At 35.1% G+C, this 20,605-nt stretch overlaps 1 protein-coding gene across 1 annotated transcript; it reads left to right on the top strand.

Moving 5' to 3' along the window:
- Positions 1-259: 259 nt before the first annotated feature.
- LOC136222072 (rac-like GTP-binding protein ARAC3) lies at positions 260-10,077 on the top strand. Its single transcript, XM_066009551.1, has 7 exons — positions 260-398; positions 4,135-4,222; positions 4,308-4,417; positions 4,518-4,581; positions 9,362-9,426; positions 9,512-9,577; positions 9,661-10,077. Exons 1-7 carry the CDS (start codon positions 300-302, stop codon positions 9,763-9,765), a joined length of 597 nt encoding a protein of 198 aa, XP_065865623.1. The 5' UTR covers positions 260-299; the 3' UTR covers positions 9,766-10,077.
- The last annotated feature ends 10,528 nt before the right edge of the window (positions 10,078-20,605 follow it).

Here is a 20,605-nt window from a genome sequence, read left to right as displayed (position 1 = left end):
GAACATAATTTTTCCCTTCCAAAAAATATAAAGTTAATCCAAAAAACAAGGAAGTGGGTCCATTTTGTTGAGTAGAAATTTTGGGGGCCTGAAATATAGGTTAATATCATTTATAGCTGGCAGGCAGTGGTTCTTGTCTTTCTTGAGCTCTGGTGCCCCCAATTTTGTTGCTTCCTTTCTCTCTCTAGTTTCCAATTTGTTCCTCTCAGAAGGGGTTGCATTGCGTTGCTTTCTCATCTTCTCTATGTTTCCCAGAGGTAGAGTTTTTTAATTGAACCTAATAACAACAAGCAAGAACCATGAGTGCTTCCAGGTTCATTAAGTGCGTTACTGTTGGCGATGGTGCTGTTGGGAAGACCTGCATGCTCATCTCCTACACCAGCAACACTTTTCCTACTGTATGTATACAATTTCTTTCTGTTTGGTTCTTGAGAAAAATGTGCCAAAATCTATACTCGATTGAGCTACCTACATGTCGTTGACTCCCTAGAAACTTCTTCTTTTGCCTTTGTTATGTTTCTTTTTTTTAAGAAAATAATGCTAACTTGAAGAAACTCATACTTGTTTTCTATTTTACAAATTTCTCTGTTATGTCAACTGAGGGGTTTTTTTCTGACACAGAAAAACAGAACAAAAGGAGTAATTGAAATAATCAGGATACCTGATCCTTGTTTAGCTAGTCTCCGAATAGATAGTCAAGCTGTGACAGTAGTTTATATCTTTTAGTATTTGATTTCTAACCAAATTATGAAGCTGAAAGAAAATTGTCTTTGATTGTTCATGTTTTATAGGACACTGGTTAGACTCCAAAAAGAGAATGACTCATTGTGTGATTTGTGGGAGAAAATAAATCTTAGAAGATTGCTTAACTTAGTTGAACTACCGGATTTGGGGTTTTTGTTGGTTATTAACTAGGGGAAAGAGAAGCAAAAGCCATGCTAGTATTTGTGCTCTGTGCGATTATTCTATGCCATATAGATATTCAATTGCCTACTTGTCTGAACCTTGTATGCTTAAATATCTACAAGAGAAATAGGATTTGGCATTCGGGACAATAAACAGCCAAGTGAAGGTTTCAAGATACTTTTGCTGATTCCTTTACGATTTTTTTGATAGAACAGCAGCAGCAGCAGCTTTATTAAGAACACAAAACCTAGAAAACACAGATTACAAGGTCTGGTATAGACCAAAATCTGAACAAGAACTAATTTATCCTCCTTCCCAACATCTTATGGGGGCATCAACAACAATACAAGAATTTAAAAAAGACATAGTTATTTCTAGCAGACCAACTATAGTAAATGAAAGCAGTCAAACCGAGTCTTCTGCTGGAAGCTTTAAGGGTACGATAAGACACGTAATGTGTTTTGTAATGAAATGCTCATTTCATTAAAAACTCATTACTATGTTTGGATACAATTTATAATTTTATTGGAATGTAGTGGAAATTCCATGATTTAAATTTTCTTCAATAAATTTTGTAATTAGGATTACTAAAGAAATCCATATGCATTCCTATTACATTCGACTATGTAATCCTAATTCTTCAATCTAACCTTTTCATTTACTCCATTTTTACATCACATTATTATTAATTTCCAATTATTAGTATTGTTAGAGGTATTTTTACACCTTATCCCTATAAATATATATAATTATAGGGATAAGCTGCAAAAATACTAATTTTACCCATAACGTCTAAAATGGTGCAATTTTACCCCTAAATGTTGGCAGCCAAAAGCAATTTTTACCCACAACATTGACAAATTGGATCAATTGGAGAAATTACTCATCAAATTGTCTTCTCGGTCATGAATCTTGTTATCTACACTTCACATGTGCGTCATTTTCTCACTTATTAGTAACATATCACAAACATATGATTAAACGTGAAATTTTTTCAATATATATATATATTGTATTTTTTACAAGTTGGACAAAAAAATTCAAATATTTCACCGAATTTAAAAGGATTAATCTTCAATTCTAAACCCAAAAAATGTGAAATCTTTTTTTTTTTAAAATCATCTTACGTGCAATTGATGCAGAATAAGGAACACAATATCTGTGTTTTGATCCAACTTGCCAACATTGAGGTAAAGTTGTTCTTTACTGCCAGCGTTAGGGGTAAATTGCACCATTTTAGACGTTAAGAGTAAAATTGATCCTCTCCGTAAATGTTAAGGATATTTTTACTCCTTATCCCATATTTATAAGAGTAAATAGAAATTTATGATTACACATACCAAAACAAGCATGGTAATGTAATGGTAATTACATTAATTGTACAATTTTACTAACCAAACAAGGTAATATAATGGTTATTCCATTCCATTCCATTACAACGTTACCAGTTGCTTTGATGCAAAACCAGCTAACCACTCCTCCAATAGTGAAGGTGATTAGGGATAGCAGACTGAATCCTTACTTGGTCCCAAATACAGAACAAGAGAAAAATAGATGCTCAATGGTTTCAATACCACTATTGTAAAACATACCGTCTCCATTGATACTAGGATTCCATTTCAAGATACTAGGAAGCATCTACAAGGATACTCGTACAGGTACAAGTATGGATATGGGTACGGTGGGGACACACGAAATTATGTATATATAACATTTGTATGAAAAATTAGAAGACTTTGAATTGAAATTTGAAATCAGAAGAAAGGTGCTGGCTGGTAATGAATTATCGATTTAATGTGGTGAGACCATCTAAAATTATGGATCAAAGGGGCTGATTTGATCAAAAGGGCTGATTTGATTAAAGGGGTTGGTAAGAGTTTTCCTATCTAAATTGGAATACTCTGTGTAGTTAGGGTTTTGACTTTTAAATTTTAATTTATTTTTCTTACATAGTAAATGGGCGTAATTTAGGGTTTTATCTTTTACATATCAACCCCCCTTTTGTAAAGTTGTTTTATAAACAACCCTATATCTTACATAATTAACTCAGAATCTGTCCCCCCAAATGTTCCCGCTTGTCCCCGAAGTGTCCCTGCCTGTCGTCGAATTGTCCTCATTTTTTTTAGAAAAACAGAAGGGACACTTATTTCGTGTGTCTCGTACTTGCCTCATATGTTAACCTCTGTGTGCTTCATAGTATAAAACTGTACCTTGGCACATAATTGACTCCTCAAATAATCTTCCACCAACTCACCATATCTTTGCTGTTTCTGAGAACCTGATAAGCAATAGCAACTGCGTATTGACCATGTTTGGTAGGCTTCCAGGTCACTGTATCATCTTTATCAGAATAAAGTCTAATTGATCTGATTTTGTTCCAAGACGACTCCATGATTTCTGAGCTAGGATCAGGTAAATGCCACACAAAATGTAACCAAACATCCGCAACCTTAGCTCTTTTAGGAATATCAGCATCTTCAAAGTCAATGCTAGGGTATAACTCTTTCAAACTGTGAGCCTGGATCCAAGGTTAAACCAGAATGAAAAATGTCTTCCATCCCCAGTTTGATAATCAAAGCAAGACTTAAAATCTACTTTACCAATCTTCTGAAGACATTGAATTGATTTTTATTTTTCTTTTCTCTGTCTCAGTTTAATGTTGACTATCTTGGACTTTTTGGGTGCTAATTTGTAGCTTATAATGAGGAACTGAGGACTATGAGGCCCTTCGGTTCTTCTATTTGTTTTGCAACATTATATAACCAAGAAACAGTTTTATTGTTCCTAAAAGATTAATTTTTATTAATTAGATCTGTTCATTTGACTTTGTTGTTTTTACTTTTGCAGAAAAAAAAAAGAGAATTTTCTTAATTCATTAAATACTTGTTATACCACAAGTAATTTTAAACTTCATTTTGTACATTTAATTTTCCTAGCAACCACTTAGTGCATATCTTTATTTCCAAAAGAAATGGGGAAAGGTTTCCATGGAAGCGCTAATGACAGGAAGGAAGTGCCACTATAGGTTTCCTGATTGTTCCATGGAACATAGACAACATTTTTTGGAAGTTTCATAGAAGGTTTTATTTATTGTATAATTGATTTCTTATTGAAGCTGTATTTCCGCCTTTGGAATAGGAGTTCATTAGTATTTTAATTGAGATTTGTGACAGAATGTTTGACATAAAGAATTCTTCATTATGGTCCTTATGGTCTTCCTTGAACCAGGATTATGTACCAACTGTGTTTGACAATTTCAGTGCAAATGTGGTTGTGGATGGGAGCACTGTCAATCTGGGGTTGTGGGACACTGCTGGTATATTTGTAATTCATAACTATTTTTATGTTTTTATCATTTAAAGTTACTACCATGAGCTTCATATAATTACTCCATGAAACAGGCCAGGAGGATTACAATAGATTAAGACCCTTGAGCTATCGTGGGGCAGATGTTTTCCTACTTGCTTTCTCTCTTATTAGCAAGGCCAGTTACGAGAACATTGCAAAGAAGGTGTGGCAGCATTGTCTTTTTAAAGCTTTTTTCAAATTTCGTTTGGGCTTATTTGTGATTTTATGATGAAGTATTCCTTTGTTTATATTTCTGTTTTCAGTGGATTCCTGAATTGAGGCATTATGCACCTGGAGTACCAATTATTCTTGTTGGAACTAAGCTTGGTTAGACACTCTCATGAATGATCAATTTGTTTCGTTCTCTGTTATGCTGATGTTATTATGTAGTGCTAGGAATTACATTTTCTTGACCATGGTAAGCATTGCAGTATTATCTGATTAAGAGTCTTTGCATGCCCGCTTGAAGTATATTTTCATTTTCTCCATTATAAATTTTTTACCAGCTGATTAGCTGAGGTGAGTAGGTTGGATATTCTTCCATGGCATAACTACTACTAAAAATATACTTCTTTGTTGCTATTTGTCAATTGATTTTTTTTTTAGTATTTTAGGAGCGTCCAATAAATTGGAAGTATTATCTTGCTCTCTCTCTCTCTCTCTACACGAACCCTCTTATTTTGCTTTCTCCTTGTATCTTTTTTCTTTTGGTAGTTATCGACATGTTTGAGTACAATTATGCTTTCTTCTTGACCTATTTCTAAATAACTGCAATACATGCACGCACATATATATGCAAGGAAACATAGAAGAAGAAGAAGTGATTTTGTATTTTTTTTTAAGAAGTCACTGTGTATTTCCTTTAAGGAGATCGTATTAATAGAGGGAGGTGAGGAGCGATCTGAATGTAATGGAATAGTAAACAGGCACCATTCCTTCAATAGTTGAGGAATATGAGGAGCTGGAGAGGTGAGAGAAGATAGGGAAACTTAGTGTCAACAAATTGAACATGGCGGGATGTGTGTATTTTATTTGACTACAGATCGAGGCAATAATAAGCACTCCGAGTTGAAGAATAACCTATACACCTACAAGGAGTAGATTTAGTCATTAATTTATGCATATTGTAAGGTTTTAGCCATGGATAGCATAGGCAACCGAAGCTTCGAAGCTTTTGATAGTTTAGAGGTTTGCGAAAGAGACGTAGACAGGGGAGTCATTATTTAAGGTTGGGTAGGGAGGCGATTGATAAGATAGACAGCCATTGCACAAACATTTGACCAGAATTTGAGACGCATAGAAGCATAGGTTAGAAGGGTAAGACATGTTTCGACAGAATGACGATGACGTCTTTCAGTGTTGGGCTTTGGAGACTTATAATTGTTGGGCTTTGGAGACTTATAGATCTACTTCAGCGATCCAACTGGTTTTGTACTGATTTTGTTGTAAGGTAAGCTCGCCATTGATAAGTTTTTCATGTAATTCTTCAAAGGAAATGACAGTGTCACGGGTATTGACAGATTCAATTACAGAATTGTAGATTGAGTCAAGACCGAGTAATACACTATCAATTACAGAATTGTAGATTGAGTCAAGACCGAGTAATACACTATCAATAATAGCAGCGAGTTGATCTGCACAAGCTTTAAGGGATTGCATATATTCAGTAATAATGCGATTACCTTTTGATATGCGATTGAATTGATCTTTGAGTTGTTTAATGTGTCCCCGACTTGGCTTGGCGTAAGTCTTCGCAAGGATATCCTAGATATCCTGGCTGGTTTTTGCTTGAGAGACCAGCGGAATGAGAGTGCTGTAGGGAACTACGGAGATAGAGCACAGCGCTCAGAAAGAGATCAAGCGCTAGCGTGACAGCTCTCGTTGATAGACTTTACTGAGCTATGGAGGGATGTTGCTCGTCAACGTCCGTTGCCGATCCGGTCGTCCATCTCGGAGTCATCAACATCGTGAGGCAGAAAGAGTGCCAACTAGGGCAGCAAATAACAATTGATCCTATTGATTCCAGAAACGAGGAATTAGGGTTTGCCATGGGAGAGGCCTGAGAGGAGGGAGACGTTTTGTTGAAGAGGAGAGTGGATCAAACAGCTGTGATACCATGTAAGGAAACAGAGAAGAAGTGATTGTGTATTTCCTTTAGGGAGTGCGTATAATATTTAAGATAAATACAGAATTAATCTATGGATAAATATCCTAACAAACATAATATTAGTCAATCCTTATCAATATATACCCTCTTATTTTGCTTTCTCTCTCTCTCTCTCTCCTTTTATCGTTTGGTAGTTATCTACATGTTTGAGTACAATTGTGCTTCCTACTTGACCCATTTTTCTATGACTGCAATCTTGATAAAGGAGCAGTTACTTACATGGTTAACACACATATACACCCTCTTAGTTTTTTGTCTCCCTCGTTTTTCTTTTCTTTTTTTGTTTGGTAGTTATCTACATGTTTGTGTATGTCAGGAATTATAGTAAAACTATTCTTGGACCTTAACTATCAGCTTGAACTTTTAATTCAATTGGTTGCATAACATGGTATCCGAGTCTATTGGACTAAACGGTCATTCCAGACAAAGCCATCTTTACTGATACCACTGGAGATGAGTAAGGACTAACACCGTTTTGAATTGTACCATTGTCCAACAACTCTTGGACCATTTTTTCTATAGCATCCTTTTGCAATCATCCCACCATGTGTTTTTAATTCCACAAATCAACGAGGTTTTCATGACTCGAACTCTTGACCATTTGGTCCAAGAGGTTCTGATATCATGTCATGGAACCATTTCAACTAAAAGCTCAAGCTGATAGTTAAGGCCCAATCATATATCTTATATTAATTTCTGGCATTCACAACCCATACCTCTAGCTAATGTCAAATCAAGTACATTATAGGTGCTACTTGAGTCCACTAGAATGCGGATGGTTTGCTTCTTATGTGTCCGTGTCAAGCACATGGTCTATGGTGCAGCTTCTAACAACCCTCCCATTGCACACAAGGATATGACTGGTGACTCGGTCTGAGTTTCCCCTGAAGTTTGCCATTCCCCTTCTTCTTCAAGCTCTGGACATTCTCGTATCATTATAATATGCATATATTTCTTTTTGCATTGATGTCCTGGTGGGAACTTTTCATCCAGAAACAGAGGATTTTGGCGCTCTTATCAGCCAATTCTGCTTCAGTCAACCTTCTAGTCTTAGGCTGAAGTTGGTTATTGGTTTTAGCTTGGTATGGTTGGATTTGAGTAGAGTTTGGTAAAAGTTTAGGAATGTTAGGGGTGGGTAGCAGCGGTGGTTTTGAGTGGTTATGGGTATTGGTATCGGTATTGGCATAGTAGTTGGGATTGAATCCTATTGAGGGAGAAGAGGTCTTGGTATTGATCAAAGATCGCCCTGGCCTAATGGCTGTAAGATAGGCTTCCTGTATCCTGGCTAAGGCATAAGCCTGCTGCATTGTCTTGGGTCCCTGCATCAACAATGGGTACCCTATTTCATCCTTCAGTCCACTTATGAAGCAGCTCAGGACGTTTTCCTCAGACAGAGTAACCTTGTGTGAGCAAATACGAAAGCTTCAAAATATTGTCTTTCAATGCTCCTGTTTGGTTCAGTCTCTTGAGATCTGCCATTGGATCCTCATAGGCTCTTTCCCCAAACCGATTTTTAATCACCTTAGTGTATTCCTCCTATGGCGGTTCATTTAACCTTCCTCTGTTCTTCAGATATGTTTGATGCCACTCTAGGGCGCGGCCTGAGAGATGAAGTGAAGCCAATTTCACCTTGGCGTCCATCGGAGTAAGATCGATTAAACGTTCGCATCTGAACAGCCAACCATCCAGATCAGTTCCATCAAAACGGGAAAAATCTACTTTTGCAAATCGAGTCGAAAGCTGATAAGATGATTCCGATAATCCTCCAGAGCTAAGAGTGACTATGGGGCTTGTTTTTGGGGAATCAACTGCTTAAGTTTGTCAAGGATAGCACTCTGCGTCTTGGAGATGAGGGCGTCCTCCTGCTTCTTACTGTGCTCGGCGAGCATGGATTTCATCATACCCTTCAAATTTTCTTCAAATCCTGGGCACCAGTTCCCTCTGCCATGGCGATTTGGATGTGGTGAGGAAGCTCATGCAAGGACCGATGCTCTGATACCAAATGTTACTGATAGAATTTCAGAAATAGAAAGGAAGAAAAGAATTAGGAGAATCTTAGAGAGAAAAGGAAATCCAGCTAAATTCATCGATGCCTCACAACTTTTCCGCAACATTACATAAGGAGCCGTTGGGTGGACCCGCACACAACAAATGTCTGTCACACTCTCTCTCCTCTAACAACTTTAAAAGCAATAACGAGCAGTGCATAAACGCACTTGATTGTGAACAAAACAAAACACATGAAATGAAAAACATAATTTTTAACACATAACAATAGTATGCGAGTCTGATGTTTCTGGTGATGATTGCGCCATGAAACTTTATCTTAAAATTCAGAAAGGTTATTGAGTGAAAAACCAGCTTTCTTGAACTACTCGCAGTACGACCTTTTTATTATTTTGGCACTGGTACTGATGCAAAATACTGGAAAGTTTTGGATTGAATTATCTTGCTCTGATTGATATGCAAAATCAGTTTGTGTTATCATATCCTGGATGCTACAAATCACGATTTGCGCATTTGGAGAAATCTTTATTGTGATAACTTTGATGCTTATAGAAGTTCATCATATCATAACACATAACTACTTATATTCCGGGGAAATATCATGAAAATCTATTCTTGCTAGGTGTTCCACTGTAGTTATAAGTTGGTGCAGCATAAAATATATATTGTTTGCCTACAGAATTGGCTGGATTTTATTTGCATGAGAAACAACGGCTGTCAGTTCTTTTGGTATTATTTCCTTATTCTGCTGGATTTCCATAGTTCATCAAAGTGATACATAGTTTTATGTGTGCACATCTTTCAAATGAAATGATTAACATGGACATATTCACATGCCATGAAATATGCCTCTGCATGCAATTTGTTCTTCTCTTCTCTAGTAGACTTTGTCAATGAGAAAATTTTCATCAGAGCTAATTTTGCTTCTTTTAGATCTCCGAGATGATAAGCAATTCCTTGCAGAACACCCTGGTGCGGTGCCCATTTCTACGGCTCAGGTATTAGCAGCCACTCCTATATTAAGTATTACATTGTTAATTCCAATATAATAAATAATTTGTTGCATTGCATCTTATCTTCAAGGGGGAGGAACTGAGAAAGCTAATTGGAGCTCCGGTTTACATTGAATGTAGTTCAAAAACCCAGCAGGTATGTATATATAAATAACATTTTTGGTGAGAAATATAGTGCTTTACATAATATTTTTGTACGCTCTCTACAAACAAACGCAGAATGTGAAAGCTGTGTTTGATGCTGCCATTAAAGTAGTTCTCCAGCCACCAAAACATAAGAAGAGGAAGAAGAGAAAGACACAGAAGGCATGCTCTATATTGTGATTGAGAAAGGAAGAAAATATGACAGACTAGGCATAGATCTCAGTACTATTTCATCATTTTATCTTACATGACATTCTCCAAGTTTGAGGAAGCAGCAGGATCTGGTCTGTAGTATCTACTGACAACTAGGAAGCATATTATTAGCATCAAGTTGCGAGTTCGTCGCCTTCTACGTTGCTTTGTGATTTGTATATGAATATATATATATATATATACTGTTTCCTCTTGTATTATTTATCATCTGTAATCTTAAACATGTTAGTATAATTATGGATTAGGTTTATATTATAATGAAATTGCCCATTTCACTTAGAGCTGATTTTGATGGTTTTTGGTTGTACTATAATGAAATTTGCCATTTCACAATACGCTATGAGATTTGTTATGTTTATTTGATTAAAGCATGAATTGCTAGTAGTTGTTATTTGACTGAGATGTTAAACTATTGTTAGTATTAGCAATTAATATATTTGAAATGATATTTAAATTTGTTAATTGATCTTCATTGTATAAGTAATTATTTGAGGCTTGAAAAAAGAAATATAATAAATATAGACTTTTTATTAGTATCTAAATTTGTACTTTTATTTGTACAAACACACGCTCTTGCCAATTAAATTGGCAAGGGAAGGCTTGCCCCCAATACACCCTTGTGGTGGGACCCCTCCCCGGACCCTCGCTCAGCGGGGACGCGTAATGCGACCGGGCCGCCCTTTTATTTGTACAAACACACAAGTTTCTTTGAGTAGTTTTGTAGCTGTTTTGAGGGCTTGCTTGATGTCAAAATTGCTCTCCCAAGTGGGCATTCTCCATCCAATGCAAAAAGCACTATGGATAGCTTCTACTACGACAAAGAGGATCTGTCGGGGTTATTCAAGAGTGTGGGATCTTATTTATAATAGACACCACCACTTGTTTTCTCCTCTTTTAGTGAATGAGAATGTTACTTGCCATTTTCATTTTAATGCTACGCAACCGTTTGTAATGATTTTTCGCAGTGTTGTAGTTTTTAGTTTCCTCTTAAAAAAGAAAATTACTATTAGCTTACAATTTGTGAGTAGATTGCATTTTATATTGTTTTTCTTTTGAAAAAAGAATAGCTGTAAAAATTATTTAATATTTGTTACCAGCCTCAAAACTTTGGTTGTGGCTCTACCAAAATCCAATGAAAGGCCATTCAATTTTTTATACTATGGTTGCTAATGATCAAATTTGATCATTTACAAAATAATTTGGTCATTTACAAAATAACAATAAAACGTATATTTCTGGTAAATCCAGAAATCGGAATATGTAAGTTGGACAGTCTGAGTTTTTGTTGGATTAGCTGGATGGATCTGGCTGCTAGTGGGCCTGGTTTCAAGAGTAGGGATTGCTTGGTTGATGGGTCTTCCTCCCTAACACATGGGCTCGACCCACACATCACATACTTTTTGGGATAATGTCCAAATTTTTCCTTATCATGTTTTAGAAAGTGTAGATTTATCCCTAACGTTTTTAAGCAACATCAATTTTATTCGTACCAAAGAAAAATTTGAACATGCGAGTTTATCATTATTGAACCCGTTATTTAATTGTCACATCAAATCTTTCAAACATCAACTATATCCAAAATATTTATTGTGTTAGAAACAACCTGCCAAAATGTCAATAACTCATGTGATGTTTGATAAAACTTAAAATTAAATGCCAAAAAAATAGGTACTATATTTTAAATGTTGAATATTATAAATGTTGAAAGTATTAAATGATATAATTATGTGATAAATACTAAAATAAGTATTGAATTTAAAAATATTAGTTGTATTCACTTAAAATCTTAAGTTGAATTTTTTTAACTTACCAGAATAAGTGATTCTACGACTTAACTGAAATATTTAAGTTGTATTATCAAACAAGTTTAAAATCAATAAACACTTAATGTTTTAATTTTAAATGCTGAAAGTTGTTACCAAATAGGGCCCAAGTCTCTCGCATGCAAGTTAATCTGAAAAAGTTGTCTAAAATATTACTATGCTACACAACTAGTATTATGCCCGCGTGTTGCACGAGTGGATATTTTTTTTTTGTAAAATATTTTAATATTTTTAAAATTTTATATCATTTACATGTAGTGATATTAATATTGTGTTTTAAAATAATTTAAATTTATGGATTGTAATAAATTAACATACATATCTTTATAATTGCTTGATAATAAGTTTTGGAAGTTGTTGAAGTCCTAATCTATTGGTCATGTTGACATGTTTGCAATTGTCATTCCTTTCCGTTCTTGTATATAATCTTGAAATTTTAAAATATTCACTACATTTTGTGGCGATGTTTTTTCAATCAAATTTTAGCTCTCTTTAAATTTTTTTTTTCTCGTGCTTTAAAAAATCTTTGATAAATCCATGAATTTGAAATAAGCATGTCTTTCTTTTTAAATTTTGTTTGGTTTATATAGTAGTTTGGAGGTTTAAATATTGTGTTAATTATTACAACAAAAAATTAAATGTGTTATATTTTTTTTTTTTTTACTTCTATTGGTTTTAATGTTATTTATTAAAGTTAAATGAATGGAATTTGAATGGATCCTTATATTTTTTTATCGTTATATAAGGTAGCGAGATGTGTAGAACAACACAATTGAGAACAAAGTAACTACTACATATGAAAAAAAATCGAACAATTACATTCAGAAACATAACACTTTCCTGTAATTTCTGACACATTTGTTTTTCCCGATTTCAATTGTCTATGTCTCTTCTATCTCCATCCGATTTCTTCAATTGGAGATATCAAAGTCTAAATTCTCTAAATTCTTGAAAAAATTATATATTAATATAGTTTATCAATGGAAACCGCCTTTAAATAAATCTGAATCTCTTAATGAAGTAAGAAAAAAATTATAAAACTATATTATTTGAAGTAAGAACAAAATTATAAGATTAAGAACAAAACTAATAAATAATCAAAATTAAAGGAGGTCTTTGATGGCCAATGAATATAATGATGAAATACTATATATCATGTTTTATATATAGGTTTATTTGTGACTTTAGAATTTCCTTCGCTTAGTGTTTTTTCATCTTATTGTAACTCATACTTTCTTTTATTACTTTAATTAATGGGCTAATAATGGATAATAAATAATGAGTTAATATAATACTTATGATATAAAGATAATATAAAGATAATAAAAGTTCATTAACTCATTTATTTTTATATTATTTTTTTCTCCTATGATACCAACTAAGCAAAAAATGCTCTAAAACACTTCTTGTAAATTCTCTCTGCTTCCGCTATTATATATAGTCAGTATTTGTCACATGGACCCTGATGACCACGTGAATTTGGTCATTCACCGTTAGATGTAGGCTGATTAAATCTAAACCTTAGGATGCTTTGAATCTCCACCTTAGGATTTTAATCAGTCTACATCTAACGGTGAATGACCAAATTCACTGTGGTCATTTAGGGTCCATGTGAACACTACTGTATATATAGTATAGATTATAAACAGGGAAACTTACAAAATTGGATCAAATGAGAGACTCATTTATATTTTTAACTCATTTACTCAACCTATTACATATCTAGACTATGTTTGTGTGACTTTCTCAAAATACCCTCACCCTTTCATCTTCCCCTTTCTCCTCCTTACGCGAACGGTTGCTCTCCTAGACTTGTGATCTTCATCTCTTCCTTTAAATTTCGCGAAATCTGCACCATTTCTCCACATCACCATGTATTTCTCTTCTTTCTCTCTTCATCTTTTGATTCTTCATCTTTTTAATCCTAGAAAATGAAGCCATGGTTCTTCATCTTCATGTTCCTACTCGTTCTTTGGTTTCTTTCTTCTTGTGACCACCGAAGAAATGGTTATTCTACGTTATTTTCATCGTTTTCCCTACTTTATCGTATCATTATTGTCGATTTTAAGGGTGAAAGACGCGAAAAATGTAAGTATCTACTGTTTTCTCTTGGTTTTTCCAGAAAATCACTTTGCATAGTCTGGTTTCACGAAGATCTGCGATGAGAAAGAGCCTGAAACATGACGATCTACTTCGCGAATTGATGATTTTGTGAAGTTTGCGAGTAGAACAGTTCATGATTTTTCACTCACAGACTTCGCGAAATCATCGATTCGCGAAGGAGACCGTCGCGTTTCAGGCCTCATTTTCATCGATTCGCGAAGTAAAATCATCATCTTCCCTGCACATTTATATTCGCATGCTTCGCGAATCCTCATTTTGTGAAGCCAAATCGTCATTTTTTTCTGCCTAACATGATTAAATTTTTCTAAAGGTGGTTGAATACATAATATCCATTTCTGGAAGGCAGCATACTGGGTGTCATGAGAGACATCCATCCCAAAAGGCATGGACTTCCATTTCAAGATTGGTCACATTCACTTTAAAATGATTTGTTATGAGTTATTGTGGCAATCTTGTTATGTACCATATGATACGTCCATCCCAAAAGGTCTGGACTTCCATTTCGCATCCCAAAAGGTCTGGACTTCCAATATAGGGAGAAATTTCCGTCTAGATTCGTCACGTTCTCTTTAAAATGATTTGTTAGGAGTTTATTGTGACAATCTTGTCAGGGACGGATCTACAGTGGGGACAATGGGGGCACTTGCCCCCACTGAGATCTAAGAATGTATAAAACCCTAGGTATTGATTTGAGATTTTTAGAGTTTGCCCCAGAACAGAAAACTCCATTGTTGCAGGGATGAAGGCTTTGTTCGTGCGACAGGGAAGATGAAGGTTAGGGATTAGATACAGTTATATTTTTTTTCCCTGATTTGTGATATGTAAAAACGACGTCGCTCCACTTAAAAGTGGAACGACGTCGTTTTATGTATCACGATCCAGATTTTTTTGAAAATACCCTAAATCCCTACCTCTTCTCTTCTTTGGGCTTTGCCGTTTCTTCTTCCTCACTTACTAGAATGAAAAATGAATGAACGTTGCTTTGTTGCTGGTTGCTGTTAATTTTTTCCTTCATTCTTAATTGCATATTATGAAATATATGAGGTTGCTTTACTGCTCTTAATTTTCCATTTTAATTCTAAATTGTTTATTATGAAGTATATTTTTAACTATGGTTGTTTTTATATTTTGGTGTTAATTCCTCATACATTTTATATACTTTTATTTGATGTTTTATATTTTGGTGTTAATTCCTTCTATTAATTTCTCTCTCACTTAATACTTTGTTAATTCCTCCTATTATCAAGAAAGAATAGCTAGGCTAGACATGAAGCAGCTGCTTTTTTTAAGTAGAGGAATAACAATGTTAGAATTTGGAATATTGAATTAATTCATAGCAGTTATGTGGTGAGATAAACAAATATTTTTTTCATTTTGTATTGCGAGTTATATATTTGCTTGGTTTTCAAATACTGGAGTATTCATTAGATATTAAAAAAGTGCATGTTAACCTCATATTTTATGTGTCTTGTTTGATGTAAATTATAATTAACTGTAATTTAGCTATTTACCATTTCTAATTTAGGTAATTTAGTAAAAGTATGAAGGAATTTAGCATTTAACAAATCCAATTTATCTAATTCAATTTAATATTTTTTTTGGCAAAAAGCATATTTAAGTCCCTGAACTTTATCTGTTTTAAGGATTGAGCCCCTGATCAATTATTTTTCCACATTGAACCCCTGATCATTGAGTTTGTTATGGATTTGGCCCTTATTTAACTTTTCTGTCGAGTTTGGACTGCATACATCGTTAGAGCGATTCGGCTTGTTGACATGGACAAATAAAAAAAAGATTTCTTTGACTATGAGAGATAAAAAATTAAAAATTAAAACGAAATTATAAAAATTAATTTTCAGTATATTCTTCCAAACTCGATTTTCTTCTCTCCCATTTTGTGATTTTCAATATTAGAATTGCCAAATCGATCTTCTCATCTCCTAAACTCGACAAAAAAGTTAAATAAGGGCCTAAACCATAACAAAATCAATGTTCAGGGGCTCAATGTGGAAAAATAATTGATCAGGGGCTTGATCCTTAAAACAGATAAAGTTCAGGGGCTTAAATATGCTTTTTGCCTAATTTTTTTATATAATTTTTTTATACCGCATATAGTTTGCCCCCACTTCATGCAAATCCTGGATTCGTCCCTGAATCTTATTGTAAATTTTGATAATGTTATGATTTTAATGTTGGAATCTCTTGTTGTTATATACCACTTCACAAAAACTCGTTCGGACTTCGCGAGAAATCTGTGAATTAAAATAATCTAATAACCCAAACATTATCTTCGCAGACTTCGCATAAGGTGAAATCTGCGAAGTCAGACGAGAGGGAGACAGACGCGACGTAAAATTACAAACATATTAATGGTATTTTGAAAAAGTCACAAAAACATAGTCTAGATATGTAATAGGTTGAGTAAATGGGTTAAAAATGTAAATGGGTCTTCCATTTGACCTAATTTTATAATTTTCCCTTATAAACATCATGCCAAAATACAGGAAACTTTTAATTTATCTATAAATTTATTTAAAATGTTGAATTTATTTAATAATAGTTAAATAATCAGCTTGTTGAATTTTGTTTTATCAGATACGAGTAAAATAAATCTGGTTTGAAAATGTTTTTACCATTAATGTAAGGTAAAAAACCATTATAGAGAACGTTTGAACCTTTTCCTATATATTATTTACTTGTTGAAGCATGATGAATGATAATTGATTCGTCGGTGGATTTGGTGACACTTGCAATTGAAAATGACACGTGACCAGCTAAAATTTCCAAAATTTGTTTCAACATCTACTAATTCGTTTTCCACAGTTTTGTTATGGGAATCAGATTATTTGAAATTCTTACACAATGACTCAATTACGCAGTGGGAGATAAGTACTTCCATCATTTTTGTTGTGGCTCTCTGATTCATTTGGAAGCAGAGAAATTCGATGGTCTTTCAAAACGCTATAACTGACCAGAGATACATGGGTGAGGTAATTAAATCTTTATGTTTACTGGTAGCAGGGGCCACAATTGAGGAAAGAAGGGCTATGGGGCAAGATAGAAATGAGTCTACGGGCTAAATGGAGGAAACCAGAGGCATCATGGTTCAAGCTGAACACAGATGGCTCCTGCTGCACAGCTGGAAACTACGTTGCAGCAGTAGGGTTATTGAGGGATGAACATGGACAGTGGATGTTCGGGTTCTTACACAATATCGGAGTAGGAGACAGTGTTAGCGCTGAACTGTGGGGGGTTGCTACTGGTCTTCGGCTTGCGATTGAACGGGGATATGAGTGTATCCTGCTAGAATCGGACTGCCTCGAGGTTATTCGATTGATCAATGGACCAATTGAGGAAGCACAAGTCCACCCTGGAAGAGTGCTTGTTATGACAATTAGAGAGTTAACAGAAAGAGCAAACGTGAAAGTTCAACATACCTACCGTGAAGCAAATATGTGTGCAGACTGGCTCGCAAAGAAAGCCCAAACGGCTCCCCGTGGAATTAACGTCCTGTTGGAAGCACCCCTGGATATAAGAGGTCTGATGAGTGAAGATTGTTCAGGACCTGGCATTAGGAGTCCCAACTCTGCTGTCCTAGGATAATTCCCAGCTATGCTGGTTTTTTTTTATGTTTTTGCTGCTGTTTTTCTTTTTTACTGTTTTGTAATTTTCTTTGGAATAAAAAAAAAGTCGAAACTACACAACTTTTTTTTCCACCGATAAAACAATATAAAACTAAAAACCAAATAGAAAAACATTATTAAAATATCATTCTTTAACTTAGGAAATCCCACTAACATCTTACTAGAATTCACGATACATACTAGAGAACAATTTAAAACATATGGATGCCAAGTCAACCGCATAGTTAACTAAATTATCCGTAACTCTGTTACTTTCTTTAAAGACATGAAGAATTATGATATCCAGTTTCTATTAATGAGTTCAGAACATGCACAAATAAAATTGTTTTATGTACTCGAGTTGACATTTCTATTGTTGCTCCAAGAAACTGCTAAATTAGAACCACTCTCCACAACAACAAGATGGTTAATGCCTAAAATCCATGCAAGCTCCAATCCTTTATAGATAGCTCACAACTTCGTTAGAATAGCTGAACAAATACTGACGTTGAATGCAAAACCTGAATCCAATTTCCTTTTGGATTTCTGATAACTCCCCCACCCCGGGATTGCCTTTACTACAACCATCAATATTCAGTTTGAACATGTTAGAACCCGGAAGATGCCATTGCACCTGAATCTCTGGTCTAAAACCAGTGTGTATGTTTCCCTCCATGTCCATTCTATAAGCGATTGCGTTTTCTTCAAAACTAGTTCTAAAGAAGTCGATCATCATCTAAAGCTGTTAATTCTTCTTTTCAAACATTCGATGCAGCGCCATTTCCAGACTCACCAAATAATGATAGAGAATAAACTTTTCCAATTTGGATGAGAAAAACCATTAAGATTAAACATTATCTAATATTGCAGGTTCATTGAGTTACAAAACTTCCAAACTGTCTGAAATAAAAATATCCCAAATTTGTTTTGTTTTTAGGCAATTCCTCAAAATGTAAAGAGTAGTCTCCGAATATAAATTACAACTAGAATAAACCTCTTATTCGGTAAAGCCTCACCGACCCGGATTTAAATTACAACTACACAAATTAAATTAATTTATTCTTTCAAATTTGATTAAAACTATATAAAGATGAAATGAAATTTCGGCTTTAAGGATTTAAATGTCGTGTTGTATGTGTTATGTGGTGGCTTTGGTTTCATAGGAATAAACTTGTGCACGAGGAGTTATGGATCGAGGATGCGATGCTCCAAACAAAAGTACAGAAAGATTGGCAGATTAACGGTGCAACAAATACACCTCGTAACTCCGATTTTATTCCTCTTGACCCTTACAAGATTTGGCATCCACCCCCGCGAGGCGTCACTAAAATCAATTGTGATGCTTCTTATGGGGAAAATGGCTTGATCGCAAGGGTCGGGGTAATAGCGAGGAATGAGGATGGACATGTGCTCGCATCCACAAGATTTCCAATTGAACCATGCGCAAACATTGAGGTTGCTGAGCTTCGGGCTATAATGGAGGGTCTCAAGCTTGCCAATGAATGTTTTTCTCCGTATTTGCATCGAGTCTGACCCCAGATTGAATCTATTTATAATGATGCCACAATGATTTATGATAAACATGTTTTCATAAAAAAAAAAAAATTAATTCATAAGAGTGAAACAAGAAATTAATAATGACATTGACTTAATTGTTTAGGAAGCACATATATCTTAATTAAGAGATCATTGCATTTTACACGCATATAACATAAGCAATCATATAATTATTATATTTATTCTGTAAAGACGACAATTATGTATATATTATTGGGAAAGTTAGAAAAAGCAAATATGTATTATGATGATCTCTAAATTATTTATAGAAAAATTGGAATATTACGAAAAAGAATACATATAGTCAAATCGAAGAAAGTCACTTGTCGTGGTCGGATTATTATTATAATGAAACAATTAAATCAGTTGCTATCTATCACCCAAACTTTACCGCTTTCGGCTACAAAAAAAACAAAAAAAAAGATGGATATTCAAAAAAAAAAAAAAAAAAAAAGAGATGGATCATCACCACTGTAGGAAAAGAGATGGATCATTATTATACACACGTACTACACATACATATACGGTTTATGTTTGTAAAAGGGTGTTGTTAAACCCAGCCCCAATTTCCCACCCCCTAGCCCCGTGTAAGGACGAAATTACCCTTTCATAGGTTTTGGGGTGGAAAAAGCTATTTTTTTTTCTCTCTCGATGCACGGGCGTATGGACATCACGCCTCACCTCATGGTGAGGCGTATGAAGATCACGCCTTCCCGTGTGGTCGGGCGTGATAGGCCTACGCCTCACCGTGTGGTCGGACGTGGAACTATCACGTCCGACCACACGGTGAGGCGTAGGGCTATCACGCCCGACCACACGGGAAGGCGTGATCTTCACATGCCCGTGTATCGAGAGAGCAAAAAAAAAAAGCTTATGTATCCCGTAAATAGGTCGTTAAACCCGTAAATAGTCCGTTAAGCCCGTAACTACATAAATGTACTTAACAAAAAAAAATTTAAAAACATAAAAATTAAAATAAACATTAATAAACATAAACATTTATAAACGTAATAGAGTAAATTTAATATCTACAACAAAAAGTGTTTAAATGTATGAATGTGTACAACAAAAAATCAGCTCGCCCGACGCCACGCATCCATAAACTCATCCATCTCCCTCTTAATGCGTGGAACATCCTCGTCAGATCGGTGGGTAGCCGATAGTTGGCTGACACGCCACAACCAGCTAACCCACTGCAAAAAAAAGTAATAAATAAATATTAAAAATTAAACACATATAAACTAATACTAAATAATAATATTAAATAATAATAAACTTACAAATTCGCTGTTGGCGCGAGCATTCTGTACCGGTCCAGCCTGTGGTGCATGAAGGAGATGGGGATGCGAATATTGCATATACCAATCCATATAAGCAGGATCACAGGCAGTGGGATCGTATCCAACTGGTCGGCATCTCCTCCGATCAATGCCCCGAGCCGATGGAAATCTCCGCCAGGTGTCCTCAACTGTGACTAAGGAATGCGTGAGCCTGTACGATAACGACTTCCATGGTCGTACTGCTTTATCAGGTCTAATACGCTCAGCTGGGATAGGCTGAGTATATCCGACCTGTCGCAGCGCTTGGTTGGGCATATACGGCTCGACGATGTCTCTACACCGTATCCAACCGGCGTAGGACACTCGAAGCCGATCATCATCAGCGACAGGACCATAAGGC

Source organism: Euphorbia lathyris, chromosome 3 (assembly GCF_963576675.1).
Source record: "Euphorbia lathyris chromosome 3, ddEupLath1.1, whole genome shotgun sequence".
Taxonomy (NCBI): domain Eukaryota; kingdom Viridiplantae; phylum Streptophyta; class Magnoliopsida; order Malpighiales; family Euphorbiaceae; genus Euphorbia; species Euphorbia lathyris.
Note: the sequence above shows the minus strand (reverse complement) of the source record. Positions and strands in the feature narration are given on the sequence as shown.

What these genes read in the sequence shown, in the direction of transcription:
- LOC136222072 (XM_066009551.1), top strand. Translation starts at nt 300, where the DNA reads ATGAGTGCTTCCAGGTTCATTAAGTGCGTTACTGTTGGCGATGGTGCT. An exon ending in CCAGCAACACTTTTCCTACT is followed by an intron (nt 399 to 4,134) that starts GTATGTATACAA and finishes TCCTTGAACCAG; the next exon opens with GATTATGTACCAACTGTGTT. An exon ending in GTAGTTCAAAAACCCAGCAG is followed by an intron (nt 9,578 to 9,660) that starts GTATGTATATAT and finishes AAACAAACGCAG; the next exon opens with AATGTGAAAGCTGTGTTTGA.